The 17602-nt window shown below is 47.2% G+C and overlaps 2 protein-coding genes across 5 annotated transcripts; one reads left to right on the forward strand and one right to left on the reverse strand.

Annotated features, from left to right (window-relative positions):
* Positions 1 to 10: 10 nt before the first annotated feature.
* On the forward strand, positions 11 to 17598 carry LOC6620263 (E3 ubiquitin-protein ligase Ubr3). 3 transcript variants are annotated; one of them, XM_032724256.1, is made up of 12 exons: positions 11 to 793; positions 853 to 1684; positions 3736 to 4472; positions 4542 to 4770; positions 4830 to 5242; positions 5309 to 5467; positions 11450 to 14332; positions 14387 to 14810; positions 14894 to 15660; positions 15733 to 15864; positions 15936 to 16075; positions 16140 to 17598. In XM_032724256.1, the coding sequence occupies exons 2-12, from the start codon at positions 1042 to 1044 to the stop codon at positions 16255 to 16257; spliced, it is 6645 nt and encodes a 2214-aa protein (XP_032580147.1). In that variant the 5' UTR covers positions 11 to 793; positions 853 to 1041; the 3' UTR covers positions 16258 to 17598. The 3 variants fall into 3 exon arrangements, with proteins under 3 accessions (XP_032580147.1, XP_002044471.2, XP_032580148.1); XM_002044435.2 differs by having other exon boundaries at positions 11 to 1684; XM_032724257.1 differs by having other exon boundaries at positions 11 to 1684; positions 14390 to 14810.
* LOC6620262 lies at positions 5527 to 10928 on the reverse strand. 2 transcript variants are annotated; one of them, XM_032724261.1, is made up of 5 exons: positions 10412 to 10928; positions 9914 to 10237; positions 6571 to 7289; positions 6120 to 6506; positions 5527 to 6060 (listed from the first exon to the last, which is right to left on the reverse strand). In XM_032724261.1, the coding sequence occupies exons 1-5, from the start codon at positions 10679 to 10681 to the stop codon at positions 5766 to 5768; spliced, it is 1995 nt and encodes a 664-aa protein (XP_032580152.1). In that variant the 5' UTR covers positions 10682 to 10928; the 3' UTR covers positions 5527 to 5765. The 2 variants fall into 2 exon arrangements, with proteins under 2 accessions (XP_032580152.1, XP_032580153.1); XM_032724262.1 differs by lacking the exons at positions 9914 to 10237; positions 10412 to 10928 and adding exons at positions 7732 to 7896; positions 7964 to 8739.
* Positions 17599 to 17602: the final 4 nt, after the last annotated feature.

Below are 17602 nucleotides of genomic sequence, written 5' to 3' on the forward strand. Positions count from 1 at the left end.
AAGACCTATCGATATCCTGATATACACGCCAACGAAGACCGTGTGTGGATTCGTAGAGCAAATCGAAATTGGCAGGATTAAAGGGATTCGCGAACGCAAAGGCAGCGGCTAAAGGGCCGCCCATGCACCAAAGAAACAAACTAGCTGGTCCAGCGGTTCTTTTATCTGCGACTAACATGCTAAAATCGGCGTAATTGGCAAGTTCAATGCACGACTAATATATTTGGCCACACTTGCCAGTGTATGTTTGTTCGTGTGCGTGCCTGTTTGTGTGGTGTCGTCTCCGTGCGTGTTTGTGTGTCCGCGACGAGTATGTGTGCGCACATATTCGTATATCTGCAAGACTCGCGGATGAAACAGCGTGAAAAGTGAGCAAAATATCGGGGAAAAACGGCACGGCACGGCCACAGAACGGTACGGTACGGTGCGATACGATACCGAGAAAAGGGCATCAGCCAGAGAACTCCTCGATCCGGAAACGGACAATGGGGATATAGCTGATACAGCCAATAGCTCCCCGAAAGCCACAGCACACAATAGGTCGGTCGGTCGGTCGGTTGGTTAGTTGGGCGACGTCGTCGAGAGTAAAACATATAAAATCAAACCCAAGAACCGACGGATCTAAGTGTCAAGTGTTTGGTGTTGTGAAATTTTTCGTTTCCAGCTCTCCGTTCAGCGTTCAGCCAATTTGCCAACCTTTTCCCCACTCTAATTTGATATCCCCGGGACAACACAAGAGTTTCGATCAAAATTTTCAATTGAACGCAACTTCGCCATAAACAAAAACATAAAGGTAAAATTCGGCCACTACCCCAACAACAACAACAAAAATCATAAGAAAAAATCACGCAGTAACGTAGAAGAAGCAGCAGCCGAAGCCGAAAAAAGACGAAAAGAAAACTTGTTTGAATAGGCCGAACCGAAAGAAGAAAAAGAGCAGCAGCAGCAGCAGAGCGGCCAAGTTTGGAAGAATTTCAGAATTTCAGCGTGCTAGGAACGGAGCAGCGGACCGGCGACGTCACCAAATAAACGCCCATCACCATGGACGAGGATGACAACCTGTCCAATGCCGACATAAGCATAGACGACGAGGAGGTGGTGCGGGAGCAGACCCACCATCCGCCCATGCAAGAGGATCAGGAGCTGGAGAACGAAGACGGGTCATCCGACGTGGATCTGTCTTCGGTGTACGTCGTGCCACCCATAGTCTCGGCACCATCGCCCGCATCAGTGCGCATCGCGGGTGGATCCACAGTTGGTGGCGGAGGGGTCGCAGCTGGAGCAATCCCAACAACCACCGATAACTCGCATTCCCCCTTCCACGATTGGGATTCTAGTGTGGCGGCCGCTGCTGCTCCACCGCCGCCACCGTCAAGGGTAGGGGCCACTACCACTACAAGCTCCGGCACAGCGGCGGAATCGGGAGCCGCGAGCTCCTTATCCGACGATGCCGGCGCCAAGCCAAGTTTCTTCTTTGGCGCCTCCTCGTTCAGTTTGCGCAGCCGCAAGGAGGTGGCCGCCCTGATCAACACGGAATGCTGCCGTGGCAGCCCCACACCCGATCTCGACTCCATAATGGACACCCTATTTAATCCGGGGACGCCCATCGACAATCTGGACAACATCGAGTGGATACGATGGCTCATTGCCGGCGGACGGACGCCACAGGAGTTTGTTAAAATTGGTACGTCCCAATGTGTGCATATCGATAAGTGTGTTGCATTTTCTATCGCCAAACAGCTGATCGCAAGTCCGTTGCCCCTGAAACTCTGACCGAGCATGTGTGTGTTACCTGCGTTATGTGTGTGTGTGTCTGTGAAATGTAATGGTTGTAGGGTACGCAAAGAAAAGGTAGAGAGGAAGAGAGCATAAAAGCAAGGTGCAAGGCAGCGTGAAGAGTGCGAGTGCACCACCATGGCAACAGCAATCAAGCGCACTCTCTCGCACACTCACTACACACACATATGCACTGATTAGGGGAGTCAACATTAGCCCAATTTAATCTCAACTGCTCATCTATTTGCAATGCTGTATTTGTGCATAATTTTCATCACTACTTATTACTTTTTGTGCCAGGCTGCGTATGTCGCCAAAGTTGCTTTTATCGTTTATGGTTGTTTGTCGCGTCTAGTCTTGTCTTGCTTGTCCCACTTGTCAGCTCTGTCACACGCACAGACATACACACACTCGTGCTAACTGGCGGGCGGAGACGCACACGCACAGTGGAATGCAGCTTGCACCTTGTGGCTTTGTGTCAGCTGTTTCGGTACGCCTTGCGTAATAAATGTTTCCGCAGCATCCGTCCCAAAACCACACGCACACGAATGCAGATGGTGCTTGTTTATATGATGGCACCTTTTGTCACCGCTAAGTGCTCCTCTTATTTTTTGTGTTATACCCACCTTTTTGTTTGTTACTCTGTTGCAAGAACAATTGCAAAATTGCACTGGTGCGGCAAAAGTTGATTGACCGTCATTGATGTTGATTTGACAAAAACACGCACAGTGGACGCGAGGGGCGGATGTGATGTGGCCCACTGTAAGCTGTCAACGGCAATTGACCGAAAGACCGTTATGTTATTGGGCTGCGTGGGGTTGTGTGTGTGTGTGTGTGCGTGCGTGCGTGTGTGGGTGAGGGTGAGAGAGTGCACCTTCTTTCCGTTCCCATGTCATGTCACCTCCCCTTCCCACTTTTCGGACCTTGTCCAAAAGTTCTGAGTTAGAAAGAGACTGCTGAGCCAAGATAGTGAGAGCGAGAAAGAGTTGCTAACTTTCCGTTGATCGATCGCTATTACAATTTTACAACATTGTCAATCAACTTTCCGCTGCACTGTGGTTGTTATTGGCCAATCCATCCGATTTCCTTCCGCATGCGGCGGCCGACAACGTTGACCTTTTTAGCCAACAAGGTCCGAGCGGAATACGTATGTACATACATATGTGTATAAACTACGAAACATAAAACAATCGTATGTACGTATATACGCCCCAGAACGCAGTCCGAAGACAAAAAATCAAAGAGTCACGCAACCAGAAGCAAGAAATTAACTAAGCAATGAGTGCATCATTTTATTTTTGGAACTCAAATCAAATCAATAGCAATAGCAAGGCAATGCGGTCGGTCAGAACAAATCAGCTGGCCTCGACTGGTTTTACAATTTCACCTCATCGCTCAATTTCGCCAGCGATATTTAATCGTTTCGCGATCAGAGGCGGGAACAATGCATTGCAATCGACCGATTATTTCGATGATTTTGCATATGAATTCGTCGAGTTCAATTAATTAAAAACACCTGATACAGCTTCTTAGGTCGAATTACCGTAGATATATTTTTATATTATTATTATTAATTAGAAAAAATATACATATACATATACTGATTAACTGACCAACAATATTGTCTTACGCATACCTATAAAATTGTGCCTGTGTACATTATGGCACTGATTTCTTGATGCCCTTTGTCTGTAATAACCGCATTCCAATGACCCATAATATTTAAGAAAATCGATAGTTGGCCAGGGCCTCTCAGCTAAGTACAGACCAAATTCTTAACTTTTTAAGTACTTGCGGATGTGTCTGTTGGTTAAACATGATAACTTTTTTAGCTCTTTGGTTTTATGTGGCGATGTCCTTGCTCCTTATGTGTCCAAACCTATTTTATAGCTGACTTATATTCTGCTACTCCCATATATTCAATGAATTGTTTTTAATTTTTGAAATTTTATTTTGCAGTGCGCAGCTATGACAACCACGCCAAATGCGGTCTGGTATGGGTGCCCCATGTGGTGGCCTACAGGTGCCGCACCTGCGGCATATCGCCCTGCATGTCCATATGCCGGGACTGCTTCAAGAAGGGCAACCACACGAACCACGACTTCAATATGTTCCTGTCACAGGCGGGGGGTGCCTGCGATTGTGGTGACACCTCGGTCATGAAGGCGGAGGGTTTTTGCAGTGATCATGGCATCAATAACCGGGTCAATCGCGATCCGGTGCCAAACAATCTGTTGGCGGTGGCCGAGGCCATAATGCCCAAGCTGCTATTCCGCCTGCTGCAGCACTTCCGTGAGCACAGCGACACCCCACTGGAGGTGCAGGCGATAACGTCATACTCATGCGAGGAGTTCGCCAACATGCTGATCGATCTGAACAACATGGGCGAGATAATGCGCAAAGTTATGACGCGCACGCTGATAAATCCGGAGGTGTATGCCTTCTTCATGGAAGCACCGTGCCAGGACACGCGAAATGGACGCTTCTTGAAGGCGAACCGTGAGAAGTACGAGGATGCCGTCAACAGATTTCCAAACCCAGAGCCACCCGATGAGTACAGAGATCTGCCCGCTCTCGGCGACAAACTGGTCCACACCACGCTACTCGAAGAGTTCATCTTCTGGACATTTAAGTTCGAGTTTCCACAGACTCTGGTCTGCTTTCTGCTGAACATGCTGCCTGACCAGGATTACAAGGTTAGTTTCGATGAGATTATATGATTTTTCCATATCTTTATCAATATTTATTCGTTTTCTGCCCCAAAGGAACACCTCACCCGCACATTTGTGATGCACTACAGCCGCATACCGTCCGTGTTGGAAATGTCCCGTGATCCGGACACGCTCAGCAACCGGGTGGTCCACATGAGCGTCCAACTCTTCTCCAACGAAAGTCTGGCCCTCAAGATGGTCAACGAACTGTCGCTCCTGCACGTTATGATTATCAGTCTGAAGCTAATGATGTCCAAGATACTCATACAGAATACATTGCATGGTGAGAGTTATTTTATATTTCCGACTGCAGCTCTTTGAACATTCTGATTTGTCGCCCAGATCCCAACAAGAATTTTCATTTCGTCATCGACTGCACGCGTCAGGTGATGAAGGACCACTGCTACTGGCCACTAGTCTCGGACTTTAACAACGTCCTTTCACACGAATCGGTGGCCCTGGTCTTTCTGCGGGACGACAATCTCATCGACATGTGGTTCCAGTTTCTCCAGATGCTACAGGGCATGAATGTCAATGTGCGGGAGACGGCTTCTCATGTGGAATTCGAGCCAAATAGCTACTATGCGGCGTTCTCCTGCGAGCTTGAGGCCAGTGCCTATCCCATGTGGTCGATTATCTCGCATCTGCAGGATGGCACACATGCCCACCTGGCAAAGAAGATCATCAACTACTGTGTGACGACGCTGCACGAGTGGCTAGACTCTATTTACTTCATGGAGGCGCGTCTATCTATGGTTGGTATTTTCAATCCGTTTAAATTCATCGCAGTTTGAATAAAATCCTTTTATTTATCCGTGCAGGAGGAGATGATGCAGGCTTCGTTCCATTTTCCCCTGCATCGATATCTGGCTGCCTTTGTTTGCCAGGCGGTAACTAAAATGGGAATCAGTCTGAACGATGTGCTGCCCTCGCGCCCCTATCTGCTGCCCCTGCTTATGATCCATCCACTTCGCGTCCAGGTGAGTCTTCAATCTTTTATTTTGGTTATTTTCGCTTTAAATAGAAAGAAGGTCCTCGCTTCTCTGGGCTCTCAGATTCTCATTCGTTTTTATTTCTATTGTTATGGCTAAATTTCAATATAATTTTTTTTTATATTGTCTTGCCTGATTCTGCATCTCTTGCGTTTTGTTCTCCTCGGATTTCACTTAGACTATGCGACAGTAATTGCAAGTGTGTATTGATAGGTAGTGTACATCTAAAAAAGCTATGACATATGTGCGGGATGGAAACAGCACCGCTTATCCGACTCTCTCCGCCTTAGAATCTATTCTTTGGCACCTGAACGTGGGGCGTGAAGTCGTAGGTGATGATCTTAGGACCCAGGAAGCCGCCGTAGCCGTTGCGGCCCTTGTAGTAGATGCCAATGCCGGCTAGTGGTACTGGTGGATTCGAGACCACGTCCTGGATGTCCATGAACGGCACTGTGCTCTGGGCGGCATCCTTGTCCAGTCCTGTGTTAGTGAAATCGATGAACTGATTGTGGCGCGACAGAGGTAACGATGGTGCGATTGTCCGCGTAGACACGTCGGCGTTGCTCAGACGCAGTTTCTCCCTGAAAGCAAGGGGTTGTTAGTTACTTCTATGCTATCCAATAATAGAGGACACACTTACCTGCGTGCGCCGCTGACATCGGTATTGTCGTTGGACTTCCAATAGCTATTGTACTCCGGCTGGATGAGCTGGCCGGTGAGGAAATCAAACTCACTGTAATAGGCCTCCAAATTCAGATGTGTGCCCACTACACGGAATCGCACGCCGGTAACGACAAAGGAATTGTCCTCCGTATCCACATCGTCCAGATCGATGGTGCGATACTCGTAGCTCAACTTATGATAGTCAACGCCATTCTTCACATGACGATCAAAGACGTTGTACTTCTCCACGGGTTTCCATTCCAGAGTGCTTTGATTGACAGTGCCACGCGGCAGAAGTTCGCCCTCCTGGATTTGCAGATGGAAAATCCGATTTTGCTTTACAAAACGCAAACCAGTCACGATTCTGAAAAATAATTAGTTACTATTTTGTTGATATTTTAAAATCAACGGATCCAACTAGAACTCACCGGTTGCGCTTGATATCGGCGATCGTATCCCGCATATTGAAGAAACGATCCGACTTTAGACTCTCCTCGTCGCACAGGCAGAAGCAGTAGCTGCAGTGCCAGAGAAGGTAACGCCACCAGCTGTCCACCTTGGTGGTGCCCCTGGTGCACTTACCCCGCTGGCCAAGGACGCGTCCGTTCTCGTACTCGATGAACTCATAGCGCCGCGTGCTATTCTGTGGCGACGGGCACACCCACATGTCGGAGTCTACGAACTGACAGTTGTACAGGCGACCCGTACATTTCGGTTGACGGGAACAATAGAGATCCTTAAAGCAGCCTTCGCTACGGGTGGACTGATAAAAGCCACACGTCTCCCGGCAAGTTTCCTCGTTATTCAAGTCTACCTCGTTTTCAATGTAGCCTTGAAGGAGGCGCGTGACCTCGTCATAGGTGACTCCCTGTACATGTTTCGTCGGATCACAGCGGTAAACGATACGATCAGCTCGTAGCATCACATCCTTGAGCATTTTCAGTGTGCGTTCTGTCCTCTTCTCATAGTCGGAACGCATGAGTTCCGCCTCCTGAGTGTAGTTGCCCTTCCCGTAGACCCGCAACATCATCCACGAGAACTCCATCATGGTGTAGGCTTTCAGTTCGGTCAGGGCTATATCCGCATATAGTGAATAAATAAACTGCTGGGCCGATTGCATGGTATTGCAAATTTGATTGCTAGACACCTGTAAGCAAGAAATTTGTTTATATTATTGGGAAATTCATTAATATGATCGATATTCAGCGTTTTTCCTTCTATTCAACCGTCTGGCAGTTTTTACCAGGTACACATAGAGTGTTACTCTTGTTTTTAGCTCTAATTAGCCATCACATCTGGCTGTTAAAATCTCTGCCATACTGGTAGTATTATTATTATTATAGCACGGTAATTACAGATCGCGTGGGGGTTTTAGATAAGCTATTGCATATTGGGATATTTTGTGAACGTTTCCACGGGAATCTAATGAGTTTACGAGTATTTAATTTGAAAACTACTACTTTAAAATGTGATCAGATAGTGCGAGATATCGCTTTCAACAAAGAACAAGGGATTTCTTGTTTTGCTTTTGTGCATATGATTTTCATATTGCTGAGGGATCGTCGAATCTGTTTCGTGGGTTAACTAACTATCATCGCTCGGTAGTAGAGGGTCTGAGAAACCATCACTCGCTCGATTTCCTGCAGGATTCGTGGCATTGAGGCGGTGTTATCGTTGCGCAGGATTGCTCCGGCTAGATTTAAAACGCCCAGTTCATCCAGTTCAACGCTGTTGTTCTGCTTTACAAAGGTGTCCTATTCGGATAATGAGGAGTAATATGTTATGATCTATCTAAAAAACAGTCCTTAAGAGTCGAAATACCTTGTAGGCATCGTAAAGCTTGCTGATATAAATGAGATCCCTTTCCAGCAGCGACCATTCATAGTGATTGAGGATCTCGTAGCGATGCTCCTCGAAGGTGCGTCTCATTTGGGGTTTCGCATCGAAATCCCGATGCGAATCGTATACTTTCCTTATCTGGGTTTCCTTATTGTTCTGACTATTGGCCGTTTTGGCCAGATAGTTCCACAGAGCTCGTTCCAGGGCGATATACTCGGTGCGCAGGGCGTCCACTTCAATTTGTGGGGTGCTTGGGTGCATCCATCCCTCGAACGACGCTGATTTTGTATTTCCACAAATCACAAGTGTAACAAGAACAGCAACAACAGCAGCTAATGCTCCGATGGGCGACGCCATATTTACTCTCACGATAAGATATGTATCAGGCTGGCGAATATAAAATACAGGGATTTCCCTGTCCCCCTTTATCCCTGTATGATTCCAATTTGTCTAGCCTTGGGTTCTCTGCTTTTTCTATTTCTTCTTCTTCGACTTTGAGGTTTTACTTCTTTGCTGCTGGTGGAAGGGCAAGGCAAAAAGAAGAAGAAGAAGAGCAACAGCAGGGTGCACTGCTTGCTTTCCACAACTTCAACTTCCTTCAACTGGAAACAAAGACTCCGAGCCTCGTTTTAGGATGCCCGTCCTCTGAGATTTCACGATTCTTTATTATTTGCGATTTACTTTAATTCGCGCTCGCCTCTTGCCATATAATTTCAGCTGGGTGTTGTTATTCTGAGTGCTGTTCGGCTACTGTAATTTTTCAGTTTCTGTTTTAAAGCGCTCCACGCTCAGCGATTGTTTGTTTGTGTATGTGTGCGTGTTGGTGTGTGCTCGTTGAAAATACAATACAAAAAAAATTGCTGACTGAAGCTTTTTTTTCATGCATTGTTGTTGGTCTTTTAACAACCAGACGATATGAGAAGCGTAAACACACACACACAAAACACTCGTGTTTGTGAGCAGCAATCAGGAATTGAGCAAATTTTGTTTGATTCTTCGGTTTCACACACAGCAATAATACCCTACTTAGTTTAATTATTCAATCGACTGGTGATCATATTGGCACTTGCAAACCTAGCAATCGATAACTAGAAAGTTGTGACCGCATTGTTTTTGTTTTTGCCGACTTCTAATTGGTATGGCAAACAGCTGAGTGAGTGCATTGTTAGCACTCTCCTTTCTCTCTTTCCGGTTTCTCGTGACGCAATGCACTAACAAAGAGATGCGCTCTCCGCTCTCTTTCGCAGCATGGGGGCAAAACTGCTGCATTGCCCTCTGGCGTTTATTTGTGTATTTTTTGTTTTGTTTAACTTGTTTCGCAGTCTTTTGTTGACACAAGACCTTTGACCTCACACAAATAGAAGACGCACACACGCACACACCCGCAAGAAATGGGAGCACTTGTGCGCCTTCCATGTGACAGAGAGAGTGCGTGCGGAGGCCTTAACCGTTATTTGGCGACAAAAGAAACGGTGACTAATACACTGCAAGACTTTCTTTTGCCAAAAAAAATTAAAAAAAAAAAAAGACTTAAGTGACGCGTCAACCGGAAAGTCGAGTTTACAATGCTTAAAACCTCGTGTCTAGACCTATATCATATCCCGGGCGAGCATCATTCGTGAATCATCCGGTTAACAGGCATGCAGGAAGCAATTCACAAATTGACACCCCAATCACAATCCGTATTTTTACAGTCAAGCATGCTTCAGCTCGAAGCACCCTATAATGTAATGTAAATAAAGAAAACAGTTGTTTACACTTTTCCTTTTTTTGGCTTAAAAATTTAGATTCTTTTACAGTTATCCCAGTAGATAGAGCGGTTGATAAAATGTCTTTCGCAATGACTCAAGCTAAAAATGCTCTATAAGTTCGATGATCCCAAAATTTTCGCCTGAAATCAGAGTAGATCACATAAAAGTTAAACTATATTACCTCATAGGCAGTGGCCAGCTGTTGGAGTAGATTGGTGGACGTTGAGTTGGAAGATCTATCTTCGTTGCCAAGTAGAATGATATTCAGACGATCCATCAGATGGTGCACCGAATGTGCATTCGGCGACACTGTCCACTCGGCAAACGTTATCAGCGTAGACATCTCCAACTTGTCCTTGTAAGCCTCGTACTTCTGCATCTGCTGATAGCGCGATGAGATCCTATTGATCGTGTCCGAGATATCGTTCATCTTGGCCATAATTGGAGCGTTGTTGTGCATGAAGCTAGTCACCGATTCGATGGCCAAGGCAACATATTGAGCATGCTGAAGTGGGTTTTTTTGTGTGGGTTAAGTATACAGTTGCCATGGTTGTTATACCCTTGCAGCAGATCTAATAACTATGGTGCAAACAGCTCACCAAATTGGCAATGCCCACTGCAAGGGTACGCAAAAGAAGAGCTAAGGAGCGGTCTCTTAGCCCTCCCGCAGCTGACTCACCTGATCTTCGGTATTGTCTATTTGCTTGCTGACTTCTTTGAGGCGCTGCAACACCTTCTTCTGTTTCTCCCGCATCAGTGGGAAATCAATGTTGGCCGCCAACGGGGAGGATTGTACAATGTCCCAGGCCTTGAGGACGCCGGAGGTGACCTCCTTGACCACATGTATGATGTCCAGGACATCCTCGATCAGAGCGTCCGTTTGTGTAGGCTGTTCCAGGGCGACCAACGTGGCCAGAAGGAGGGGAAGTACCCAATTCATTAATCCCATTCTGCAGCCGGCTGTGCGTTTCTGCTATTTGGGTTTCGTTTTGTATATGAATGTTTATTTATTTATTGCAGCGCGAAATCCGACGATCGTTGGGGATGTTGTGCTGACAATGGTGGGGTGTCTTTTAAATATTATGATTAAATGCTTGCACAAACCAACAAACAAACGCACACACACAGACAGACAGACAGAAGCGCACGCAACTGCGCCCGCTGAAAATCAAAACGCAAATGGGATAGTCGCAAAAACAGAGAGTCGAGTTTTGTCTCGAGCTCGAGCGTCGAGTTTAGACGACGTTGGCAGATTAATCTGCTGTGCTGCTCTCGCCGCTCGGAGATTGATTAAAAAAAATCATACAGATGTGGGTTTCACTTGTCTTTTTTTCTTCTTTTCTCTTTTTCCGCCGCCTGCAGACACACTGTCTCACACACACACACAAATGTGTGGAGAGACTGGCTCTGTTTCTTTGTTTTGCACCGTTCTTTTTTGGTTGTTTCTGAAGGGTCGGTGGAGGGGGAGAGAGATAAGCAGCATAGGTCACAGCTAGTTTCGATAACTTTGTCTGCTCCCAAGTCATCGATGTTTCATGACTATCGCACTCGCTGGTGCACTGTTACTTTATTTATTTTTTTTTTATTATTTATTTCAGATGAAATAAAGATTATGTGCGCTAAATAATTTTTTATTTTTAAGAGAATAGAAGGAATTTGTATATAAAATTAAATTTAAATCAATTTAAATGTTTATTTACTTTTACTTATTTTTTAGAGTTTCTTCTACGAAATCCTGGCCGGGAAATGGGTGCGCAATGGTCTCCAAATCAAGGGACAAGCGATGACCTATATCCAGGCGAACTTCTGCAACTCGATGGCCGACATGGACCTGTTCTTTCTGCAAATCTGTGCCACCAACCTGCCGCAGTACTTCTTCCTGCAGAACACCATCGAGTTGTTCGACGTAGGTCAATGGCTGGAGACGGCTCCCTTGAAGCAGCCCCAAAAGGCGGAGCAATCCTCGATGCTGGAGGGATTCCTAACCTTTTTGGCCACCCTGGTGACGAGTCGCACCAATCTGGGAAACGATGAGGCCACCCAATGCATCATTGAGATCAGTGCCTTGTTGGCTACCGAGAACAAGACGCACTCGCAGCTCCTTGAACTAATGCCGGAGCGGTCGGGCAATGTGCATACCAAAAACTTTGAGACCTTCCTAAAGAAGCTATCGGTTTACAAGGCTCCGTCGAGTGGGAGCGAAAACCTGGAGCAGGGTCTCTTCACGCCCATCGACGAGGTGTGGGAGAAGCACTACGATCCGCTGCACGTCCTTTTGCGAGCAGTTCATCGTCGAGACTTTCAATCATCGCTGGACCGCTTTACAAACTATGTGAAGAGCAAGGATAAGATGCCGGCAAGTGGTAACCTATGGCCACCTTTCCGATTGCCCCATGCTCTGCCCGCAACGAGCTCCTTCACTGATCCCTGCAAGATTCTGAACTCTCGCATCTTTCACTCCACCATCCTGTCGATATTATTCCGTGCAGTTCACACACGTGATGTTTCTGAGCATCTGCTAGCTCTCGCTGTGTTCCTCTTAGAGATTGCTGTGGAAACAAGTGATGATGTTGGCAGTGGAACTGGAGATCGGGCCCCTCCTGCGCTGGCTGCTGTGGTGGAGTCATCTAGCGGGCCGGGCTATCATGGCTACGGCTCGGGCCGGCATGAGCCGCCCAAGCTCTTCCACTGCTATCCCACGGACAATCTTAGCTGCAACCTGCGCCACGTGGTCAAGAAAGTGTCGCTGAAGTCACGCGATCCGCAAGTGATCACCTCCAGCTATCGGTCGAACCCATTTTACTCAGATCTGGACTTTGATGTTGTAGCGGATCCAGAGCAAACGATGCGCATGATTGGTCATGGGGACGCCGAAGGAGATGAGGCAACGGGTGGAGCTGGACTGGGAATGGGAGCTCATAGCAGAAGGAATGTCTCCCAGGCGCTGGTCCCGATGAGAGTGCCCGGCATGGAGGTCGCCCTACCACCGGATCTGTCAGTAGTTGCCGAAACCGGAGTGGTTATCCGGCAGGATAGCAACGAAGATGATCTACTGCGAGAAGGCAATCATGCCATGGATATGAGTCCACCGGCTGCTCTCGATTTCCACTTTCCCCTGCAGCAGATCACTTTGCCGGAGAGTGGCATGGAGGTGGCCATTCGGAGAGATCTTCTGCTAGCCGAAACGAATAATATGGGCGCAATTGCGGGTGGAGCTGGAGGTGGCGCCAATGCGTCGGCCACACCACCAGCAGGGGCTTCCAATGAGATGTTCTCGCCTACCACACCCACAGGCAGCGGTATGCTCCTGCCTTTCCAGCGGGTTCAGCCTGTAGCCGTACCCAGTAGTGGTAATATGGATATTGTACCATCAAATGCCCTGGGCGCCGGCGGAAGTTTTACATCCGGCGTAAGTGGTAGCGGCACTGGACGTAGAATGAACTACGAAACGGGTGGAGCACGTAAGCGATCCGTGGACATTGCCATCGGTGGCAGCAATAAGAATGAGCTGCATTTGGACGAAAGCATTTTGTCGCTGCTACTAAAGCTCCATTCTCAGCTCTCAGGCACGCTAGACAGCTTCTCGTTGAGCGACGGCGAAGATCAATCATCTGGCGACGATTCGAGCATGGATGTGGACTGTAACGAAGCCAGCACCTCCATGGCAGCAGCGGAGAGCACTGCCCTGGCTGAGAGAGGACGCAGTAAGCGCAACTACAAGAACATCCATGTATCCTCCTCGCGCATCGGCGACGGACCATTCTTTATTGGTAATCTGCTGCGCAAGATCGCCAAGCAGGATGAGCAGTGCGCCGTGAGCATCGACGACATCCGTGCGAGACTCTGGCCGAATCAGCGTGAAAAACAAGCGGAGGCGAAAGCACGCGAGACCAAGGAGAAGGAGGAGCGCCGCAAAAAGGCACGCGAGCGCCAGCAGAAGATGATGCAAGACTTTGCCAACAAGCAGAAGCTCTTCATGCAATCCGCTGCAGCGTCATCCAGTGGCATGGGCTACGGACCGGAGGACGAGGACGATGAGGAGTTGTACGAGGAGCAGCCGCGCGAGAAAGAGTACGACTGCATAATCTGCAATTGCACTACGCCCAGTACAGAATCGAATCCTATCGGCTTGGTTGTTCTGGTCGAGTCCAGTGGCATTGTTGGTCATCGGCGGCGCATCGCCGAGCGACTGCCGCTGCCGCTAAACGCGGAGGATGAGTCCCGACTGGCGCACACCACTCGACTGGCGGCTGAATTCAACAGGCGTACGGAACTGCTCAGTCTGAAGTTCGGCGATGAGTCCTGGTATCTGTCCAACAATATGGCCTACGACAACGGTGTACATGTGCAGTCGTGTGGCCACCACGTGCATCTCAGTTGCCTAGAGGCATACCTTAAGACGCTGTACACCACACAACGTCAGCCAGTTCAGGATCGTGGCGAGTTCTACTGTCCCGTGTGCCGACAGCTCTCAAACTCGGTGCTGCCGCTGAGCCCGCAACTGGACAGACCCACGCATCTGGTCCGCTCTGGTAATCAGCCATTCGAACGTCTGGTCGCCGATCTAACAGATCTGATTAAAGAGAACGAAACGATACCGGTAGGCATAATGATTATTAAGCTTAAACCATTTATATACCCTTTTACTTTTCAGCAGCCCACAAAACTGACAGAGGCCATGGGCCATGTCATGGAGGTGATGACAAACATTGCCCAGCGCAAGGCTAAATGCTCCTCGATAACGTTCCGCAAGCTGTTCATATTCGTTACCTCGATTGCGCGTACAAACCTGGAGGCGGAGATCATCCAGCGGGGCGGATCACTTTGCACAGCGAATGCCACGCGATACAAGCCAAAGCGGGAATGCATCGTACCGCTACTGCACGTGCTATCGGTACATGTGCGTGTCTTGGTCGAATGGCCGCTGTGGAGCAGTTGGGCCTCGTTAGCTGGCCTGCCCGTTACCGCTACGGAACCGTTGCCGGCGCACTGCCTCGAGTTGATTCCCAGCATCTTAGCGGATCCCATTGCTCTGCTGCTCAAGTTTATCCTGCTGGCGCCACTGCAACTCGACCAGGGTGAGTAGTTGTGCATAATATATATATATATTACCATTATATGGAACTTTTAAATATCAATGGTTTTTTTGTATCCCATTTAGATTACTTTACTTGCATGGTGAAAGTCATGTACAATCTGCTATACTATCAAATTGTGGTTCAGCTGTGCGTTACTCTCACCGATTTGGAGTGCGATCACATTGTCAAAGTGTACGGCAGCACAAGCGCTGACAGTGTCAATTCTGCTGCGGAATTCCAACAGCAGGAGTCTGCCGCCGGGACCACGAACAACCGTCGCCGTGCTGGACAACAGCAGCAGAGCTCCTCGCAGCTGGGAAAGGCCATGGCCCTGGTGCTGAGCCAGACAAGTGAGCTAGCTCACTTGCGACGCGACTGCATACCCAGTACAAGCAGCTCGGCGGCAGCGGCGGCGGCTGGTTCCTCCTCCACAACGTCCACAAACCCTGGAGTCTTCTCAGCCACGACGATCGAGGTTAACCTTAAGTCCATGGAATTACAGCTGCAGGCGCTATGTTTGCCGTTTTTGCGAGTGGCTGCCCTGCTGCGCCAGCATCTCTATCGCCACGAGATGCCGGAGATCTCGGCACCGGGACTGGAGTTTGTGCGCCTTGTTTACTATTTGGAGCTCGTCACAGATTCTATGGACTGGGATTGCTTTAATGCTAGCAAGGGGCTATGCTTTATTCCCGGCACTGAGACAACGCTGCCGCTGTTCTGGTGCCAGCAGTTGATGGAGGTGCGTCCGCCGGCCGATACGGTCAGAGAACTGGTGCTCATCAATCAGCATTCGTTGTGGCAGCAGCCGCGACTTCTTGAATTGCCGCGCGAGTACGAACGCTTGTTCACGGTGAGAGTTGTTATTTACTATGTGGATTTTGGATAGGTAATAATAATAAGAGCTTTTCGTTTTTCCTCACAGTACTATCATGAGCGGCCGTGCCTCAATTGCTATAAAGTGCCCAAGGAGAGCTCCATCTGCCTGCTGTGCGGGACGATCGTATGCCTCAAGCAGAACTGCTGCGCGGAGAATGACTGCTGCGAGGCTGTTCGGGTGAGTAGTCTTAAAATTCACTCGATGTTGATTAAAGTAATGCTAATCCCTTTGGTTTATCACCTAATCAGCATACGCTATCCTGTGGCGGAGGCATAGGCATCTTTTTGGTGGTCACCTCCACGTACATCATAGTTATTCGTGGACGACGCGCCTGTCTTTGGGGCTCACTCTATCTGGACGACTTCGACGAGGAGGATCGCGATCTCAAGTGAGTAATCAGAGTCCTAATATAATAAGTTACGATTTTAATATATTTTTAAACTATTTTGCAGGCGCGGCAAACCTTTGTATTTGAGCAAAGACCGCTTCAATCTCCTGGAGTCACAGTGGCTGTCCCATAAGTTTGCTCATACAAAACACACCTGGGTGTTTCACCGGGATCTCTTGTGAAATATGGAAGATCTACTGCGCAGCATCCAGGAGTTGGTTGGCCAGATCTGAAATGCCCTATCCACGCCTAGTCGAACCAGTCAACCACACAACCTCCCATCCACCCAGCCACTCAACCACCCGTCCCCAAAATCCGCCTTTAGCAGCTGAATCACTAATCCTAGTTTCAACGTTTTGTCGGCTTTTCGTATCCGTTTACGCATCTGCATTTTGTTTACGGCTTTCGACCCCCATCCCCCACCACATGCTCCAACGCACCTAGAAGCAATGTAGGCAATTTGCAATTAATTGATATTACACATTTTTATACATAAACAATACCTATAATTATGGATGCAAAACGATACGGAATACCGACTACTATTGTTTGTTGTCAACTGTTTAACTGAGAAACGCATAATACAACTTATACAGAAGATCACATTATACATGGCGATCGACAAGAATATTTAACAACCAATTATAAATTACAAATATTATACCCACCCACTTGCTGGGCAAAGACGACGCAAAAACAGCCTGGATAAAACGGAGATGGTGCATCGCGGGTCTCCAGTTGCGTTCTACCTAAACTAAGTCTTAAGTCCTTAACTTTATAGATTTTTTTTTTAGGGAAACAAAGGCAAGAAGGCAAATAACAAATTACGAGCAACAAATAACACGATACACAATATAAAAATTGCCTACATTGGACTCATGAGTTTGTGCATGTAAAAAATGAAAAAAAAGATTATATAGTTAATATATACAAATACAATATACACTACAGTTAATGCAACATAAACAAAAACGATTTAAAAAAAAAACAATAAACGAAAAGCGAATTGTGAAATGCATAGAAACTAGTTTGCATACCCCATTATACATAAATATTATGTAATTAAGAAGCATAAGAAAAAAGTTGATTGAAAGAAGGAAGGATAATCAATCTGAATTGGAAACACTAGGATCGGATGTGAATTTGTTATTAGTTTTTACAAATTGTGTGTTATTTAGGCGGCGCTCCAAGGGAACTTCGATATTGTTTCAGCCCGAAAGTTGAGCGCATCCAAATGTTTATTTTGAACGATCAAATTGAGCCACTGCAAAGACTAGCTAATATTTCAATATCTAGAAGTATATACATACATATATATAATAGGTTTTTTCAAGCAAATTCAAAATTGCTGAAGTAGCGTCTTCGGCAAAAAACCTGGTTGTCTAGTAATTGGTATAAATTTCCATCAAGATATAGAAAAATTGTATGTGCGTTACACAAAAAGATATGGAAGAATTGCTACGAATTGTAAATACACTGAAAACGAAGCTGCATCTTGTATAATTAAATATTAATATATCACAGTTT

The sequence above is a fragment of the Drosophila sechellia genome, chromosome X, assembly GCF_004382195.2.
Source record: "Drosophila sechellia strain sech25 chromosome X, ASM438219v1, whole genome shotgun sequence".
Classification (NCBI taxonomy): domain Eukaryota; kingdom Metazoa; phylum Arthropoda; class Insecta; order Diptera; family Drosophilidae; genus Drosophila; species Drosophila sechellia.

Coding starts and splice junctions, on each gene's coding strand:
- LOC6620263 (XM_002044435.2), top strand. CDS start 1,042: ATGGACGAGGATGACAACCTGTCCAATGCCGACATAAGCATAGACGAC. Junction 4,771..4,829: donor CATACAGAATACATTGCATG/GTGAGAGTTATT, acceptor TTTGTCGCCCAG/ATCCCAACAAGAATTTTCAT. Junction 14,333..14,386: donor AAGAGAACGAAACGATACCG/GTAGGCATAATG, acceptor TTTACTTTTCAG/CAGCCCACAAAACTGACAGA.
- LOC6620262 (XM_032724261.1), bottom strand. CDS start 10,681: ATGGGATTAATGAATTGGGTACTTCCCCTCCTTCTGGCCACGTTGGTC. Junction 10,238..10,411: donor TAGACAATACCGAAGATCAG/GTGAGTCAGCTG, acceptor AACCCACTTCAG/CATGCTCAATATGTTGCCTT. Junction 6,507..6,570: donor GCCGATATCAAGCGCAACCG/GTGAGTTCTAGT, acceptor ATTATTTTTCAG/AATCGTGACTGGTTTGCGTT.